Raw genomic sequence first — 20,071 nt, 5'->3', positions numbered from 1 at the left:
GTGCAGTTCTGCTTCTTGGGTTGTTACCGGGGGGGAGAACAAAGTCTCAGGCTCTAAAGCTCAGCTCTGAATTGAGAAGGATAAGTTGATAACCAGTGACTCTCAGACTCTATGGCAGGGGTGGAAGAAGGTGTACTGAAAAGGACAGCATGGACTTGGTGGTGGAGCAGGAGATGAAAATGTAAGTTTTCATTGTCTCCACCTCTGTCTGAGATGCCCTAAGAACTGGATTTCTGGGACATGTGCCATATTATTAATGTGGATCTATCAAACTGTGCATGCAGAGGGACAGAGTCACATGAGATCTCTGGAAACTTACTGGTGGGCTACATGGCATGTTCATGGGGTTTTTAACTGGCCTGGACAGAATATATTACTTGGATTGAAATACAAGCACATCTGACATGAGATGAAATCAAGGTGACCCAGGCCTCAGCACAGCCTGTTTGCAACAGACTGCTTTTGCTAGTGGATAAGCAAAGATGAAAGCACATTTAGGCAAAAGCTTTTGCTTTAAGGGTGCCTATGTGCCAAACCAGAATAACATTGCAAGAAGACTTGCTTTATAGTACCAGAAGAAAAATGTATTTATTTGAAATGGTCAACTTAGACCAAACTAGCTTACTTTTATTATCAGTTTTTACTGTGTTTACATAGTATATAAAGTGAGCACAGAATTAATCCAGGTTTAATCCTGTATCTCTTATTCCTGCTTTGTAATACCCTTGTAGGAGAGTCTTCTCATACAAACTGAGCTATTAATAATTACATTATGTAACATGTTCTAGAGCTGCAGGATTAGGGTACGAGCATGTCTATGCAGTTCTCAAGCTATGTCATACCAGGCTCCTCCAAGGTAACTTCTGCTGCCACTTTTTGCATTCTAAATAAGGTGGGGGGTTTTACAGTGCTTATCACTGACTTTGTTTGCAAACACCTTACGAGCACTAATGACTTCATTTCCCAGTAGGCAGTGAAGGATTTCCTTCGTTTCACAAAGGTATGAGATACGGCACAGGGATAATGAAAGTTGTCCGGTGTCACACAGACACTGAGTACAGACCTCCTGACTTGCTGTGCAGTATTCATTCACAAGTTAACCCTTCTCAAACAGCTCTGCCTAGCTGTGCCATTTTCTCAGCCTCATTTCCCACTTCAACCTATGTCAGGAAAAATCTCATCCACCGATCCAAGTTTGCAATGCCACCATCAGTTCACTAAGTTCTTTATCAGGAGGCAACCTGATCTACAGTGCTCATTTAAATTGAGCTTGTAATGATAATAACGACTGAATGCAATTATAGACACACACATTTCTCTATACATATTGAGCATATGCATATGTGCATATACACATCTATATTATCTGTTATCGGTAGAAAGTTATCAAATACAGAACATCAGAACAGTAAATGTGCAGTTGCCCAAAGCTTCAAACAAACCTGCTAACTCACTGCAATATTTAGCCATTCCAGACTCACAGTCATATCTATATCCCTAGAGGGCAATGTCACCTAAGAGGTTGTGCTCATGTCCCTGTCATCTTCATGTGAAGAAGTCAAAGATGATGCTATTGCAAAGACAGACAGAAGTAAGTCTGTACTTAATAAAATTTGCTGTAATTAGACTTGTCCCTGTTTATACTCAAGAAGTTTTGAAGCCTGATTTCAAGAACAGCAAGGTATAGTTGATTATCCCAAATTTACCTACCTTCACAAACCTCTGGGATTTTCCTACTATATCCCAATGTCAAACAGTGTAAGGCATAAGTAAAAACAAAATTCACTGGGGTCTTAGACACCAGCATGTGGAAAATCAAATCACTAGAGAAACTTGAAGGGAAAACAACATTCATTTTCTTCCCTGAATTTACTGTCTTGCTGTTTCACAACTAACATACTTTCTGCAAAGCCAAGTTTCCTGCTGGCAAGGCCTGTGTCTATCCCCAGGTCTCAATCCACGTTTACTCTCAACATTGTTCAACTTGCATTGTTCAGCTGTGCTGCCAAGCCTGGTGGGCACCATTTCAATGCTCTCTTTTTCATGTGTGAAACAAAACCCCTCACTTCAGCAACAATGTTCTACCTCTGAAAAGAAAATGATGTTTGGGTGGGGAAGTTTTCCAGCAAACCTTCTGACAGTGCAACTGCCTTTTAAAATCAGAATCATGCCATATAATTGCTTTATTGATGGATTTAGCAGCCTGGATTTACCCTCTGAAATATAAAAAAAGAAGGCTTCTGTTGTTTGCTTCCTTTTTGTTTTAAATTATTGATAATTATTTCACAAATGTCTTCCCCTGTCATTTGATTTGCTAGATAATACACAAACATACAGTTTCTAATGGGTTTTCTGGCCTTTTAACCTAATTTCTTTTTTCATTACTTTTCATTTTATTTCATATTCTGATATAAAATCTGTTTCCCAGAAGATTTTTGCATGATCTGAAGCTTCCTCACTTTAATAATATACAGAATGATATTTTAAAACAATGACAAAGACAAGAGAAATGATAGCAGAGAAGTGAAGTCAACCCATATTTTTAACCTTTCTTTGTCATGTTGAACTACTTCACATGCATTCTCTCCAAGAAGGTTCCAAAATTATGATGGAAATTAATAAAAATTTGGTGTATGTTAATATTTTAAAAAATTCTGCTACATGAAAACATTTAAGTGAAGACCATACAAGAGAGTTCAGCATAAGAACAGATGTTTTGCTGTCAAGCTACTAGCTAGCATTGTTACTGCATTGCAAAAATATATTAGTTAATTATTGATTAGCGAGATTACAGAGATAATAATTAAGAAATGAAAAGGATGTACTTTACAGTTTTATAACACAGAAGAGGAAATAACAGCTAAAACTTCAGGGATATATATGAGTGTGCACAAACCAGTGAAAATGTCTCAGTGTTAAGGGAGAAGTAGTGAGTAAGAATTCCAGTACACTCACTAATTGCAGTGGCAGTGACTAACAAAGTCCAGTAATTTATTTGCTATAACAGCATTTACACTCTTTGGAACAAAGCAGGTTGTGGTAGCAATTGTTCTGAGTGTGTCTATGGGATTGTACTAATTTACTCAAATTTTATCTGTATGAAGACTTACACTGTTTTTTTTAGTTTTCCTCAGCCAATATAATTTGAAGTCAGTGGGACCTTGTGATTATTGGTCTTACAGCACTGCAGGTCCGCCCACCACTCCATTCATGAATGCGTGAAAATGCAGGTCATCTTTCTAAAGAAAACAACTTAAAAGTTTAACGGACAATAGTCTTTTGTGTCCTTTGCTGGAATCCTGTGTGACAAGGAAGGAGACATATTTTTTTTTTCCAGTGAAGATTCTCAATATGCCATCTGTATATCATCACTCTCTACAAAGGCCCACTGAGATTTCCTAGCACTGCATTAAACAAATTAAATGCATTTTTGTATTGCTGTCCTATTCAAAAGATTGCTCCTATGCACTAAGACTCAGAATAGAAGAAGCCTTCTGAAAGAGAAGTCTAAAGAGAACACATCCAATCTGCTATTTAACCTATTTTTCCCATTCTAAAGACTTTTTTTTTACAAGGTGTGGCTCTGGTTAGAAAGGATAACACAATAATGATCTCCAAGCAACAATACCTGTATTGTAAAATTGCAATTTATTCAGATGTCCTTTCCAGTGTAGCCAAAAGAAATAACCTGACATGCTAACGGACAGGTTTCTATTTAAACAAAAAAGAAAAAACAGAAGTCCTTAAGAAATAGCCTCTAAAAAACATGTTTTTGACTCTTCTCCTTGAATTCCACTGACAAAAGTAATAAGTGAGGTGACAGGAAACCTGATATTAATTCTGCAAGTTCTAACTAGATGTGCAGGAGATCTAAGCTCAAGGAATAGGGCTCGAATGCAGAGCAAATAGGCAATTATTCTGAGCAGGAGAATTCTGTGCCTGATGATGACTTGCCTGTCTCCATTCTCTGGGAGAATCTTCTATGTTGATGCCTATATTCAATCTTAATGCCTGATACTGAGTGATGGGAAGCTGTAGGGATTCTTTGGAGATTCTCTGTTAATAGGTTTAACTCAGCTGCTGTGTCTGCTGGGATATTCCATAAATATATAACCCATGCCATGTGATTGGAATAATTAACTAGAATCACACAGAGCACACAGCTTTAAAACTTTTGCCATCTTCTGCTTTAGCGCCTCATCTTCTTAAAATAACAGATGCTGGCAAAAGGGCATGGGGTGATTTCTCCTCCTTTGCATGCATTCATGGCGCACTCACACAGCTCCGGCCTCTGGATTCCTTCAGAACCACCTGCCTGAGATTCTGAAGAAATCCAGATTTACAAGAACATTTCTTTTCCATATGCTGGGATGGCCACAATTCTTCTCTACTGTCTGTATAGACCATTCTACAGAATATATGGAAGTTATACTCAGAACCTGAATATTCCTGTCAGAAAGAAAACTTCAGGATCTGAGTGAAAATGTTTTGAGAAAGAAAATACTGCTGCAAATGTGCTTTTCAAACAGCTTAAAATTTATCCAACTACTTTTTTCCATTATTAATCTTTTGCTTGGTCCTCTCTTTCCCAAATGCAACATCAGCTCTTTTTGTTAGCATACAACATGCAGGAGGTTTATTTGTCTGTAAGGCCTCTCCATAAATAATGCAATTGCTATGGCTTCTGACCTATCTGACCTCCAGCATTTGAAGTGGACTGCACTCATTTATATGAATGGACTTCCGTGACATGGATTTCAATGAACTACCCATAGCAACATTCTCAGTATTTGCCTTTCTTGCATTATTGTATTAAAGGAAATGAGGAAAATGACATAGGGTCCACCCCAAGGGAGGATGCTTGAATTTACTGCCCCAGGTGTCTGACACATGATTCAGGCATAGTGACCCCTTCCTCTAAACCTACCTTCTTTTATTATACAGTCTTCCCCATTCCTTCAAAACCAAGGAGGCATCCTGAATAAAATATATGTTCAGAGGTACAGGACTATCACATTATGTGAAGTGCTCCCACTCAGTCCATAGAAGAGAACCCCAGGGGTATATTCAGTCTGCTAAAACCAATTTTGCTGCAGTATCATTACAATGCAATCTTCATTTCCAATCCCATCAAAACACATGGCTAAAAATTGTTTTCTGAAAGCTGGATCTCATCAGATCTCATAAGAGTTAATGTGGCTTTCCTGATGATCCACATGAACATGAGAACATTGGCCTCAGAAACTCCATAAAGTAAGGGTGACAAGCATGGAGACAGCAAAATTTAAAAAAGGAAAAATCATACAATTTAAGTTTTAAGATCATATTGACAATGAGTTGTGTTTGTTTTTAATAGTCATGCCTAGTTGATTCCCTTCAATTAGTAGTTGTTGAAACTTTAGTTTGAATTACAAAAAATGATATCACTAAGTAATTTAACAATGGTTATTACCACTTAAGACTTTCAGATGTGTAATTATGCAAATACACCAAGCACCATTCTGACTATATTTTCATTACTTGGCAAAAATTGCTGATAGAGGAATGAATTTACATAATGTCATCTGCTACTTCATTTACAAATTGTATTTCAAAAATAAGGTGTGTGTAAGGTAACTTGTACAACAGTTCCACTGTTCCTCACCTCCAATTGTTAACATTTTAATTTTTTCCTACTTATTTAGTAAGGATGCAAACACAGGAATGAGAAAAAAGCAAGGAACCAAGAATACAGCTTAGGATATTTGCCAGTACTGGTCTCATTTCCAAAGTACATGCTCTCTGACTTATGCATACTTCATTTTACACATAGCCAGAACATAAATGCAGATCTAGATACAATAAATCATCCCATTTTTGGCATATCATGAAAATGCATATATTTTACAAAACTCAAAGCATAAAACAAAAAATTGAGATATTCATCTCAATGCTCTCTTCTGACTCCCTCCTCCATTTCTCCTGAGTTAAGTATTTGAAGGTTCTGGGCTCTTCAACACTCTCTCACATGGCAAATTAACAAAAAGATCCTTTATCCTTACAACCTTACTCTACTGCATTTCATATCAGTTCTCACTGTGTATTCCTCTCATAAAATTCCTTACCAGCCCAGTTTTCTGTATTGCACTGAATGACTGCATACTTGGTGACATTGTATTTTCCATACACTTCTTGATTACCTAATTGGTTAACTTGAGTATTACAACACTCAATGAGTCAAAAGTAAAAAAAAACTTGACCAAAAATTTCTTCATGCTTCAATAACATCATTTTCACTCACAGAATAATGCAAAGGAAAAACAAGGAAAAGAAGAAAACCATTTTAAGGGCCAAAATGGACCATTTTATTCCTATAAAACTATAGCATAGTGGGCTGAACATCCTGTCATAACCCTTATCATTATTATGGGCTTGAATCACTGGAACACAAGGGAGTTTATGGTATTAGCTTGCCTACAAGGAACACACAAAGCATTTACTGCTGAAGTACAAAACTAGAAACAGAGGACACATAAGACTATATTTGACATTGATCTTAATGCACAAATAATGTAACTCATCAGTTTTCTGGTAGTAGGTAGAGACTTTGAAAACAGAATTTTTAGAATGGATCACCAGGAGAAGAAATGTGATAGGGACTTTCAGATGCTCCTACATTCTAGATATATACAAAAGAAACTAAAAGAAAAAGGAAAACAATGCACATTTTACAGGAGAGATGGAACAAGGAAAGGGTCTTAAAATCCAAATGAAAGTAGTTAAACTCACTTTCAGGACCATTGAAATATATGAGATTTCATTGTTTGATCGTGAGGAAGGAAATTTTTGAGATTTTCATTCAAGAAAGAAATGCTACAAAATCACTTCCCTTTGGACAGAAAAACAAATCCTTTGGAATAAAATAAAATACTGCACTTTTTTCTCGTTCCAAGTTTTCTGTTTGTTTTCAAATTTTCTGTCCTTGTTCTAAGTTCTCTCTGTTATTTCAATTTAAAAGTTTCCTTCTCATTTTTAAAGGAGAAAAAAAATCAGCACTTCTTTTAGAGTCTGGCAGCTCTTCCTGAGTTCTGCAACTTATGCCCTTGTCTAGAGATATTAAACTTGGACTTCAACTTCTCCTGCTTCGAGTGACAAAATGAAAATTAGATCAATGTAGCTGGAGTTCAGAATTGTTGTTGTTGACACTTTCTTTGTGAATTCTTTCTCTTCCCATTTTCACCCAAGATAGTTTTTTTACTTGTTTCCATTTTTTTTCATCAAAACATTTCACTTTTATGTATCTGTGATACATTGGGGTGTACAGCTTTTGGATATGAAAACACTGAATCTGTGTTTTAACTGACCATATGAAATAAAAAAAAAAATAAGTTATGAAACATTTTACAAAATGGTTTTTTTCCATTCTTTTGGCACTTTGGGACTAACATTAATTTTAAAGTAGAACAAAGAACTAACTGCTCTTCCCTCTGGAGACAACAAAAGCAAAGTTAGTACACGCATTCATTGCACATACTTAAATACATTTATACCAAAATTCAGAATGATTCAGTGGTCAACTACTACTTGTATCACCTCTGTATAGAAAGAATCACAGAAATAAGAAAAGACTCAGTAGGTGATTATTCAATTATCACTAGAAGTGGTGGTAGCAGTGTGTGCATACTGCCTTGGAAAATACCAATATAATATCCATGCCACACAGAGTACACTCTAAATTCGGGAGACAATATAATGAGAAATGCCTAGAACCTTTGAATAGTACATTTGCACATAAATGAATTGAACATAACACATATCCCATATAAACACTTCTTGGTTTTCTGTTTTCAACGCCTTTAAATTGACACGTCTTATCACACTACAGCATGACTGCTATGTTTGCAAAGATATTGACACCAAAAAAGTCTATGTAGGTGTTTATTTCTGCTTGTAGCATGTGTTTAAGAGCTGCAAAAGAACAATGAGGCTAGATCCAAAATTCATTGAAGCCTATACATTCAATGTTATTATTAGAAACTGTTTAAGAACGAGGCTGATATCTGCTATTGTCCTTTCCATTTTAAGCCGAGCTGCTAAATACTATTTTGGTTTTCTACTTATATGATGAAAACTTGCATATGTTTTAATAACCCTGACTATTCCTGTACTTCAACTTCTGTAAGAGGGGTAACCTTGCATGCATTGATTTGCCACTGGTAACTGGCACTACCTAGGGTACAGCATCTGGTGAATCAATCACTATCACCACAGCGGCACATTGCAACTCAGTCCAGGGGTTTTGTGTTCACAGCACAAAGTAAAGGAAGTTTATTACAGATAAACTACCAACTTCCAGCCAAGTATGCTGGGTTATCACATGTTTTATTATAACTTGTGATACCAGACTGCGCTCAGTGTGCTGATCTGCAAACTAGCTTTCTGAGGGAGGAGATGGGGGAGTCTCATTTCTCTGCCAAAATGAACTATAAGAGAGAGTCATTACATCCAAGTCCATAATAAAAGATTGTGCAGTGCCATCCACAGTCCACATAATTTTTTATATTTTGCTGCATTCAGTATTTAGCTTTAACCTTGAGCAAGTTACTGTTCTCTCTTGCTGACAGGTTAAGACCTTAACAAATCTCTTTTTAAGAGACCTTGCAAAACCTGCACTGCTCTTCCTCTTGCTCACATTCAAGAGAAACACAGTTTTAAGCCTCCAGCCCAATACTTACTGTAGGCAGAATCAGAGCTTATTGTCTATGAAGTAGAATTCAGGGGGGTGGCTTCTCAGGATGATTTCCCTAAGCATCACCTAACACAACAGGGATGGTGGCTATCTGCTTCTGCAGGACCCTGCCTGAATAAAACAAACTCAGCAGATTTTACTAGGGACAATTTTCTCCTAGTAATGTCACATTTCCTGTGAAGTTTATATACTCACTGGCTGGGTAAAAACCCTGCTTAGGGTATGAGTCCTCTCTCTTGAGGTTAGGAAAATGCAGCACAAGGATCTGAGCATACACATAGCAAATGGTGGAGCCACACCACAAATGAAGAAACAATTTGACGTCAATCCTATGGTTTCTAAGCAAGATCTCCTCATGTTATTGAACTTTTCAGAAGGAATTGTTTCTCCTTAAAACAGATTGGGGCATTACAGATCTCTACATGTGAGCTGCCCCTCCTGAGATTCCTCTATAAGCAATTAAGAGATGAAAAAGCAGACTTGGGACTTGGGACATATAGCCAATTTCAGAACAAGATGAAACATGAATTGAAAATGTCTATTTCCTTCTGTTAGCTGTGAGAAGAGACCAAGTGATGTAGTGAGATGCAAGCTTCTATATCCAGCTTCTAGTGGGTAAATTTAGGCTCTTGAGCCTGAAGATTAGAATTCCTACTCATAGAAGTGCTTAGATGGAGAGAGATTAGATCTTTTCTTATCTGACTAGCAATACTATAAAAACAACAATACACTTAATATACTGATGATGGTAAAAATATGCAGAAAGGATTTTAAAAAAGGACAGTTAACTCATAGAATAGGCTAAGAAAATGGGCAATAGTGCTTTACATATGGAAGTTAGTGAGTCTGATTAAAAAAAGCAAAATTTCTGGGCTGCTTGTTGATGACATGGCAAAAGTTGAAGTCATTGATTTATATCAATGCAAAGAGTAACTTATGTTGCAGTATTATGTCACTGCCCTACTGTAAACAGAATTCCTTCTCCAAAGCCAAAAGGAAAATGAACCTTGATCTTATACATTAAATTCAAATGTGCATATGTGTTGGTGAGAGTCTGTATTTGTATCAGCTCTCTTTACTATCAACTGAAGCTGCCTATGGACAAGGACATTTTCTTCTTTGTTCATGTTATGTTACTGTTAGATTAATTTATCCTTTAGCTTAACAGGTCTTCTTTCTGACACAGTGATGCACGAATGTGAATGAGAGGTCAGGGAGAAGGATTCCTTTCAGCCTTTTTTCTTGCGTAAAAAAAAAAAAAGGGGAACCTAATTATGAAGAATTTGATTAACAATCCAGTCTCTCTCTCTTTTTGTCTTGTCTGTGAAGACTGTCCTCACCATATGGATGGGTGAAAGACAAAAATAATGGTAGAAATTACCATCACCCCATTTCCTCTACCTACAGAAGACACTGTAGACACTACAGAACACTCATACTTGATCCAAATCCTGGGCTCAGTTATTGTCTTCAGTTCCTTACTTCTCTTAGCCATTCACTTACTTGCATATAACACCAGTCCAGCATAGCAGGTGCTTTCATTAAGTATGCTGAGAAATGCTGGTCTGGCCTGGAATTCAGAAAGAAATTCAATTTAAAATCAAAATGTATTTAAATGTCTCTGGATATGACACTGCTGAGAGAAACTACTGAATCTCTCAATTTATTCCACCAAGAACTTTCAGGTTAATATATATTAATGTATTTTTGGTAGGTCTGCAATGCAAGTTTGATTTGTTTCTCCTAGAAGTAATTTAAATTTAAATTCCAAAGCTGTAGACATCTGAAGAATGCTTAGGTTCTCTTAATCATGGTAAAGCACCACATACAGGGATTAAAAGAAGCCAACAGCCTATAGAGAGTCTGTTTAGAGAAGTAGCCACTTGATAGTAGTAAGGTGACAGTAAAAAAGAAAACAAAATAAAATCTCTCTTAAAACTCCCAAAGATTTTTAGAGCCAGCAGGCTTGAATCTGGTGTTTAACCAACACAAATAACTACCTTCAGCATAAGAATTGAGAGAGGAAAAAAAGTGAAGTGACCTCTTTCAAGAAGCATCTCAAGCTGTGTCCAGTTCTGGGCTCCTCAGGACAAGAGAGACATGGAGCTCCTGAAGCAAGTCCAGTGTGGGTAACAAAGGGACAGGAGCATCTCCCTCACAAGGAAAGGCTGAGGGAGCTGGGCCTGTTCCGCCTCCAGAAGAGATGACTGAGAGGGGACCTCATCAATGTCTGCCAGTATTCAATGGGAGGGTGCCAAGAGGATGGAGCCAGGCTCTTCTTGGTGGTGCCCAGCAATAGGGCAAGAGGCAACAGCCAGAGAGTGATGCACAGGAAGCTCTGCTGGAATGTGAGGAAGAACATCTTTACTGTGCAGGTGACTATGCACTGGAACAGGTTGCCCTGAGAGGGTACGGAGTGTCCCTCCCTGGAGATATTCAGGAACTCTCTGGACACAATCCTGTGCCATGTGATCTAGGATGACCCTGCCTGAGCAGGGATGTTGGACAGATGACCCCACTATGATCCCTTCCAACCTGACCCATTCTGTGATTCTCTAAAAGCTGCCTTCACATTCACAAGCCTACTCTGACTCTTTGAATTAAAGAAGATGCTGGAGGGGAAGCTGCAGCAAACATTCCAGCTGTGGTGGGCAAAGGTTGTGAGTCAAGAGCTCTGCTCCATGGAGGACAGGCGTTTTTTTCCTATTTTCACAAAATCTGAACTAGGAGGTACAACTGTGCCCATTGGGACTCTTCTGTCATGGAGGGGGTCTCTGGCCTCCAGCTGTCAGAGGAGGCAATGGGAAAGTTAACTGTGAGAGTGGAAGTAGATGCTTAACCCTTTCAGCCCCCAGTAACAACCACCATATGCAGAGCACCCAGCCAAGGAGCATTTCTTGGGCAGAGGGATAAGCTGGATTTTTTGAGGTTTGACTTGGGACACTTTTTTACAATAACATTAGAGTAGTAGCCCACCTTCTCCATCAACAAGGGAATGTCAGATTTACTTATGTTATGCTGGGTTTTCTTATCTTCATGCAACTGCCTTTCACATCACTTGCCATTCATGTCATGGCAGTTTACAAATTTATGCACAACAGGCTGGTGTCAGTAAGAAAAAGTGGAAGGTGGTCTATTTTTGTTTCTGCAATTTTTTTTCCTGGAAAAGTTAAAAATTCTATTAAAATAACTTGGCTGACTTCCATTTTCTTTACTAATCAGACTGCCTAGCAAGTGACTTCTTGGTAGCTGAGAAATTCCTATCTTGCAGGCTTTACTAGTAACACCAATTAACACAGCAGGAAATATAAACATTTCTACCACAAAAGTGATTATTCCAAGGCAATTACACTCTGTTGGTCAGGGTGAATAATTTCCAATACCTGAGCTAGTTTCTACTCTCCAGCACTGGGGAAGTAAAAAAGAAAGAAGAATTGGAGAAATGGTTTTTTGCCTTTCTCAAGAAAGAAAAGCTAAATTCTCAATAAAAAGAAAAATCCCCAAGCTGTATTTTTCAGAATGTGAAATGTATGTGAGATGTAATGTCTATTAGCTTCTATTTAGCGTCTTCCTCACACCAGGGAACTTTATAATAAGAAGCAGCTGAGGAGAAATCAATGTTGGCCTCCATGGATGTTCTGTATTCATAGGGATGGCTCCTCTGATTGATTCGTTGGCAACATGAGATAAAAACAATTTAAATTAAAAAAAAAAAAAGAGCTTAATGAGAGCTAAAGCTTATTTGAGAGAAGAGTGAGAGACTAACACTAAAACAAGGAAAAGATTTTTAACAGTTCCTCTAACCCTGTTTTATTAAAATTTTCAGTGCATGGACAAGGACAATGGAAAGAGAATGGCTTCTCCCCTAAATTTGACCTGCTGAGATAAAATAATCAGGTCAAAACACTTGAGGCCTTGCACAGTATGAGAGGACACATTTGGCTGAAATAATAACAGAGAGCCATTCATTCTTTTCCAGTTTGCAAACTAGACAGCCGTATACTTATTTTAATTTCTCTTATGGAAGGCATAATCTACTTGCTCTGTGGCAAAGCTAATCCTCCAAGATTGCACAAAGCACTAGTGGGACAATGCAAGAGTATGCAGTAGATTGTGGGTTAATCCAGCACCTCACACTACCTTTGAAATATAGTTCTACCTCAAAGAAATGCTTCTCATAACTACTAAAACACACACAGGACGCCCCTTTCCTCTTCCACACAAAATTTCAGACTGCACTATATACATGTATGCTTCATAGCCACAGGATACCCATTTTAGCAAATGTTTAAACAGGGAGCCTCCACCTGAAGGCATCAAGGGGGGACCTGGAACATTCACAGAGGTATTAGATGAATGAAGCTTGAAAATGGTGTGAAACATAAATTACACTGCACATAAATTCAGCTCGGTGCCACTCTCCATATGAAAAGCTAACTACATGTTCTGGTAGAACTACATGTTCTGATGCATATTTTCTTTCCAATCAGTATTTTGCATTTCTTATCTGCACCACAGGTCTCTGCTGCATATCCTGAAAGTGCCTAGTGCACAGAAATCCTGTTGAGATCAATGAAACTCCTATGTATAGAAGGGGGAGGGAATGAGCAACAGAGATCCCTGAGGTAGATAAGCCTTGAAAATCAAGTTCATGGAAGGTGAATTTGCCCTGTGTGACTGGTAGCAGATTTATTTCAGGTTTTATACAATTCACTGAAAGCCAAAGATAGGTCTGGGGTTTTACCTGTCATTGTTTTAAAGGAACACTGAATTCATTTTATTTGGAGGCAGATCATGCAGGTCTGTACACTGACCAACAAAGAGAAGTGACTTTGACATCCAGCATAGACACAGAGTATAGATGCACTGAGGAGAAAAAAACTCCAAATCGTGAAAAAAATTCCAAATCAAGTGGGACTCTCAAACATAATGCATAGCTGTGCACTTAGTCTGAAGTGCTTTGGGCAGAAAAGAATCAAGATATAACACTTAGGCTTAACAGCAGAGCACTTACTCTTGTCTTTTGTCTCCTGGTGGTGGTGAAGTGGCAGAACAGAGCTGGTTACAATGCAAAGTGCTTTCATCCATGCAGGATTATGCCCCTCTCTCTTCCTCACAATTTCCATTTTTGTGCTTTCAAAGGTCACACATATTTTCCCAACACAAGAAGGAATTATGGGGGAAACTGAGCTCTCATAAGGATTCATACCTTACCACAAATGAGCCCATCCTAGTATTTCATACAGACTTCCTGGGATCACAGCTGCTGTAAAACACAGCAAACTCTGAAGGACACCAAGATTTTAGGACAACAGCTGACAACACAACCACAACACAGAGCAGAAAGTTTGCTTTAAAGATCATCTGTTTATGTGATTCACATTATCTCAAAGCTTTGCAGTTTGAAAAATGTCTTTTTTCTTCCTCTGAGTTAGTACATTCCAATGCAACATCACAGTCTCTGCAGCTCATCCCTTGTAACTCATCACTATAATCAAAATGTTAACATGAATGACCCAGAAAGCATGCAATCACTCAGCATTGACCCAAAACTACCTCTGTCAGGCCTCATGGGCTTACAAGGCACAAAAGAGCTTTTGGCTGTGAAGGACAGATATTTCAGCAAACACACTCCCTAAACATCTACCTACAAAAGTTAAAGCTCTTCATCAAAATTCTGATCATACAAGTGTTCCCTGAGTAAAAAATAACATGCCCCTGTATTTTAATCTCTGCAGTATGTTTCCATAAATTGTTAGCCCATTCCACAGCAGTGTACATCCAGTCAGCTCTATTTTTTCCCCTAATGTTATGATTTAGCACGTCCCTTACATTTTTTTTATTTTAATAAAGGAATCTTCTCCCTCCAGAATGAGGAACCTTTGCCTGTTCTGTGCATGATGAAGTATACAAGCCGCCATCCACTACAGGGCCTCCTCTGTTACTAGTTCAACTTCATCATAGTGAAACCATTCTGCAATTGTTCCAGCAGTCCACTAAATTCCCAGAGTAATCACATGTTACTGACAAACTGCTGAAACTTAGGACAAATGCCAACCAATCAGTGCAAATAAATGCATTGGTTTGTGCTGTATTTCTATCCTATCCAGGTTAGTGGCACAGCAGCCAGCATTTCATCATTTGTCCATAAAACGTGTGAAAAGTGGAAACCTGGAACTCCTAGCACAGTATGGCAGGGGACCTTTCCTTGTGTCAAATCCTGGAGTACTAGGAGATATTTCAAGAAAAATTTCAAGCCTCAAATCCTTTGTGCAGAAAAATGAATCATTGTACTCAGAGCAGAGACAGCTTTCCTCACTTAGGGACGCCCACCTCAGCTGATGCATGGCCATAAGCAGTTGTGGAGGATACAAAAGGTGGTTGTACCTCCCATAAAATCCCACCCTGCATGGAGAGTGAGGAGTCATTAGTCCTAACACAACCATAGAACAGCCTGGGTTAGAAGATCATCCAGATCCAGCTCCCCTGCCAGGCCAGGTGCACTTTTCAGTAGATCAGGCTGCTCAAAGCCCCATCCAACCTGAACACTTAACAATTCACCTGAGGATACCTCTGGTTATGACTGCTATGCAAACTTTGTTCAATTCCTGACTTTGACAGCACAATTTATTTACATACAGATGATAAAAAAACAGCTCAAAAATGTAATGGAAAACAATAAATCATGTATTCAGATATACCTGTCTGCCACAAATGAAAACACACCAATAGAAATCAGTGAAATATATTTTCAGCACCAAAAACATAGGGCCCAACCATTTACACTAAAATCACCTCTCACTAATTCCAAGATCTATACTCTGTTTTGAGGGCAGTCAGTAAAGATTAGGAGGATTACAAACATATGTTCTGGTCTGAAAATTAAGACCCAGGTATAGAAAGCAGGAGATCTGGGCTCTGTTTCTTTCTAGGCATCAGAGACTCACACACCGTACAGGAAAAGCAAGAGTCCTTGGAAAGTGAAGTCAACTAATCTGAGCAGGATACTTTTAAGTAAAAAAGGTATCAGGAACTCCAAAAGATCATCTTACTGCATCTTTACCGGGAGAACTGGGATATTTTCCTCATATACAGGAATGGAATCAAGCTAAAATAAGAGGTATTTGGAAAACATTACTTTGAATACTGCTGACAGACCAGCTTTCTTAATCTGTTGATTAAGAATACTGTTGATTAAGAATACTGCTTACAGAAGAAAGAAGATAGTATCCCTGTGCTGGCCCTAAATATGAACAACTCTGTATCCTGTGGCATGATGAAAGAAAGGGGCAGGTGTAGTCATTCTTTGCCACTCTGTGGTGGCACCATCAGCCAGTGAATCTATCACCAGTAATGCACAGATTTTCATAGTTTCACCCTGCAAAACCACTTAAATGAAGATTAGCTTTTTTAAAAGTACCCTGTCCCTTCTAACACCCATTTTGGCATTTAAGACTGAACACTTTAAGGATCTGAAACACTGGATGTTTTATCTTTAATGAGCATCACGGAAGCTCAAGCCATTAAAATCCACTCAGCATTGATCACCTAGAAGAGAATATCCTTCAAAGTCATGTAAAATTTTCAACATAAAGCATTGACTTCTTTTGCACCAGCTTTGAAGATATCTAAAATGCAATTTCTTTACATCGTATCAACAAGATCTTCATCAATTTAGTGAGAGAAGCATGTGTGCATTTTGTTTCACTCTCATTGCTAACCTTCCCCTCCAAACACACAACCAGGTCCAAAGGATGATTAAATATGCAATGGGCTGAGGCATAATGTGATGTCTTACTGAAAGATAAGAGGGCAAGCACAAGTATTTAAACTTTTCTTCTAGCTTGTGACAGATAAAGCAAGCACCATTATGTAGCAGAGGCTTCATGTTACTTTAAATATCCTGTACAATTCCTATAAAGCTTTTGTGTAAAATCCTTCCCTGCATATATAGAAATGAATCATATCACATTATAGCTTGCTATGCATTCTTCCCAGAGCACACTATGTTTTAAATTGCAAAATCCATTTTTATTTTCTTTTTCATTTGTCACCTCACCACTGGAAGGAAGGTTTCCTGGTGCGTATTCCATTGCATGCCTGACAATATCAAGTTTGCCTTCAATATATTAGTATAAAAAATCGAGGATAAATGATTACATGAGGTCAATGAGCAAGTACAGGAGACAAGAAGCCCATATGATTCATTGTATCTTCTGCTACAAAACTCTGAGAGTTTTTGATGAGAATACAGATACAATAAGCAAGCACATAGCAGAGAAATAACTCTTTTTTTAGTACTCTGATACTTTTCAGATAATTTGGATAAATAAACCTGATATGAATATGTGTCCTTTGTTATCTGTCATCCCACAATACAGTAATGTTCTGCACAGTGTAAGCCTCAGTCCTTAATGTAACTCAGCCACTTGTAGTTGAGGTACCAATAGATTTTCTCTCTGAGGCATTCTCCTTTTTAATTCTGAATTAGTGCACCATCCCAATCAATGTATACATTCACAACATGCTTATGTAATAAACCTTTAAAACTGGTGCAAGCATCTTATAATGCTTTGTCATGTATATGTTCTTGGAAAAAAAGAAAAGTAAAAAGAGTAACATGTAAAACATGTATAAAGCAGAAAGGCTGAGCGCGCTCTGCAGGGCTGAAACACTTTTCAGAGGGTTAAGGGAGAATCCCTAAATATTTAACGTTGCTACAAGCAGAGGGATTAACAGAGTAGAGCTTTTTGATCAATACTTGCAGCATCATGTATTATTTCCAGCGGGCATGAACAGCAAAATGCTATTTATTGACCAAAGTATGCTACACATCATTGAAGTTTAATAAAAGGGGACATGAAATTCTCTCTTGATCAGGAGTAAGCCCCTGACCTGACTGTAGCCTAATCAACCATTTCTTTCACTGCAGTAGCACTTGATAGTCCCCAGACTCATTTTTCTGGGAGCTTTCCACAGCATAGACAAATCCAGTCTCTGACATCAAGAGATTAAAGTATTAGATAGTTTAAGATGAAATTAAATAAAGCTGCTGCAACAGAACAAATAGAAGTAGGAGTAGTGAGAGGGCAAAAAGCATAAAATCACTTGGGTTCATAGACTAATTAGGACTTCAATTAGGAGTTCAGAATATGAAACATTTTTGGTTTAGTTTTCTAGCTTATAAAAATAGTAAGAAAGAGTTTTGGCAGCTTTTGTCCCACTTTCCTTGTATGCAGCGCTATGCAAGCCAAAATGGAACGGCAAAATGAGCACAGCTGCCAGACAGGAGAGTTCCTGTTGGGGCAAACCAGAAATGTCCCAATCAGACCAATGCCCCATCTGCCACAGACAATGCTGCATATCAAACACATATAAGGAAAATTCTAGGAAGCAAATTGTAAACATCTGTGAAACAAATGGACGGTAAGAAAACATTATTTGCCCTGTCATCCCGAGTCTCTTAAAATATATTGCAGGATTCTCACTCATTAATCTCAGTGAGATACATATGAAATTACCTAGCACTACTTGGGAAAAATCAACCTGTGAACTTAACTCCAGTCTTTTAGATTTCTTATGCTTCCAGTAGCTGAAATGTCTTGAAACAAATGGCATGGTCCCCATACCTAATGCAAAACCCTGCTGCACATACAACTGCCAAGGAAAAGCACAAATGAGGAAATTTGCATCAGTCATTCCTAACACTAAGATCTTTTGAAGATAAATTATTGAATGTCCTCCCATTCTGTTCTAAAATCTCCACCTTTTCTGTTCTATAGTTTGTTGTGTTATGATAAAGCTTGGAGTAGATAATTGACCAGATAAAATCCCATCATAACAGAATCCCATCATACACCCCCATACATATAGGGGCAACCCAGACAACAGAGTCCACATGAAACTCTTTTCCTCTTGATGTTGAACACAGATGAATTAATGTCACAACAGTCAGCACCTGAAAATTGTGGTTGCCTGCTACTAAAGAGACCAAATGCTCACTCAGGTGCAAGAAGAGGCCTTCCAGAACACAGGAGCTCAGCTGCCTCCAGACCCATCACCTCGCAGGGCTGAGCTCGTCTCCCTTAGTTCGTAACCTATATTCGACACTGCTGAATCTAAACCTGGCCTGCTTATTTGGAACTAGGTAATTGGGATAAAATGAAATAACTTTTCCTCAGAAGGGAACCCTCCCAATTTTCCCTTCACAGCTGCACTTTCTGTTACTCAATTTCAAGGAAACCAAAGTGACTGAATACACCTGACCTAATCTTCTTAAAGGGCTCAAATATGGCTTTCAATCTCTCTTCCTCGCTGACTGACGGATCACATCCAGGAAGCAAAGAGATGCTTCCCTTGTAAACTCTGAATAAACTTTTCCAGTGTATTTTAACTCTTATTTCTACAAAGGACAATGGTTATTCAAGTAGACAATTGCTACTTCTGAATTTCATTTATCATATACCTCTCATGATGTTTCTAAGTGATACATGTCAAAAGCTAAATGTAAAAATCCAAAGAAACTTTCAACCACTTACCTAAAATGTCATTTATTGCCAAAGAATGATTCTGGAAGGTAATCCTGTAATGACCATTTTATTTTATCTTCTTTTCAAATATGATCCTCCTTTCCCTGACAAAGCATTTTGAGTCCTCTTACACAGTAATAAGCTTTTCTTAAGGTTTTTCAAGTGTTATGATAACATTTCATGATTGCTTTTAACAATGACACATAATCCAAAACACCTAAGAGGGATTTCAAGGAACAAATTTCAGCAGCCACTGAAATAAGAAATCACCAAGTTCAAAAGGTTGCCACCTCAAGCTACCAGACTGACTTGTTTTCTATACCTGGTTTAAAAGATACAATAACTCCACAATGCTAAAATAAATGAAATGAAATCAAATCAAATCAAACAAAATAGTGCAATGGTTGAAAATACTCACAAAGAAATGATGAATGGAATAGAAATAAAAATCCTTTTCAGCACTCCAATGCACCCACAAGAACTCCTCGGAGCATCTGATGGGTGTTTTCTTGGCTGATAGCAGGGCTGATGCACGATACATTGTGTACATAAATTACATGAAGTGATGACAAGAGATGAAGAGGAGGACATATGCACTTAAAGAGGAACAAAGACTTTAAAAGTAGAGTGAAAATATCCTGTAGGAATTTTCTAAAGGCACTAAAGAGGTGAGTCAGAGAGACTCAGAGAGGCAAGTGACAGTGTCTGCTGAGGTAGGTGGTTAAAGGCAGTTCATTGGTATGCATTCAATTGACAAAAGACTAAGGGAGAGTCATGTTGATGAACCTCCTTGCCATGAAACTTTCCTACCTTT

The 20,071-nt window shown here is 38.1% G+C and overlaps 1 protein-coding gene across 2 annotated transcripts in view; it reads right to left on the bottom strand.

The window, feature by feature from the left end:
* Positions 1 to 20,071, bottom strand: part of RBMS3 (RNA binding motif single stranded interacting protein 3) — a 692,310-nt gene that overhangs the window by 93,331 nt on the left and 578,908 nt on the right. Inside the window, exons 12-13 of one of the 2 annotated variants that reach the window (XM_031058909.1) lie at positions 13,783 to 13,805; positions 537 to 557 (exon numbers count right to left, since the gene is read on the bottom strand). The exons of the other annotated variant lie outside the window; for it this stretch is intronic. Coding sequence (XP_030914769.1) covers positions 537 to 557; positions 13,783 to 13,805 — 44 coding nt within the window. The remainder of the gene's footprint in view (positions 1 to 536; positions 558 to 13,782; positions 13,806 to 20,071) is intronic. 2 annotated transcript variants of the gene reach the window in all.

Source organism: Geospiza fortis, unplaced genomic scaffold, assembly GCF_000277835.1.
Source record: "Geospiza fortis unplaced genomic scaffold, GeoFor_1.0 scaffold231, whole genome shotgun sequence".
In the NCBI taxonomy this organism is placed as follows: Eukaryota; Metazoa; Chordata; class Aves; order Passeriformes; family Thraupidae; genus Geospiza; species Geospiza fortis.
Note: the sequence above shows the minus strand (reverse complement) of the source record. Positions and strands in the feature narration are given on the sequence as shown.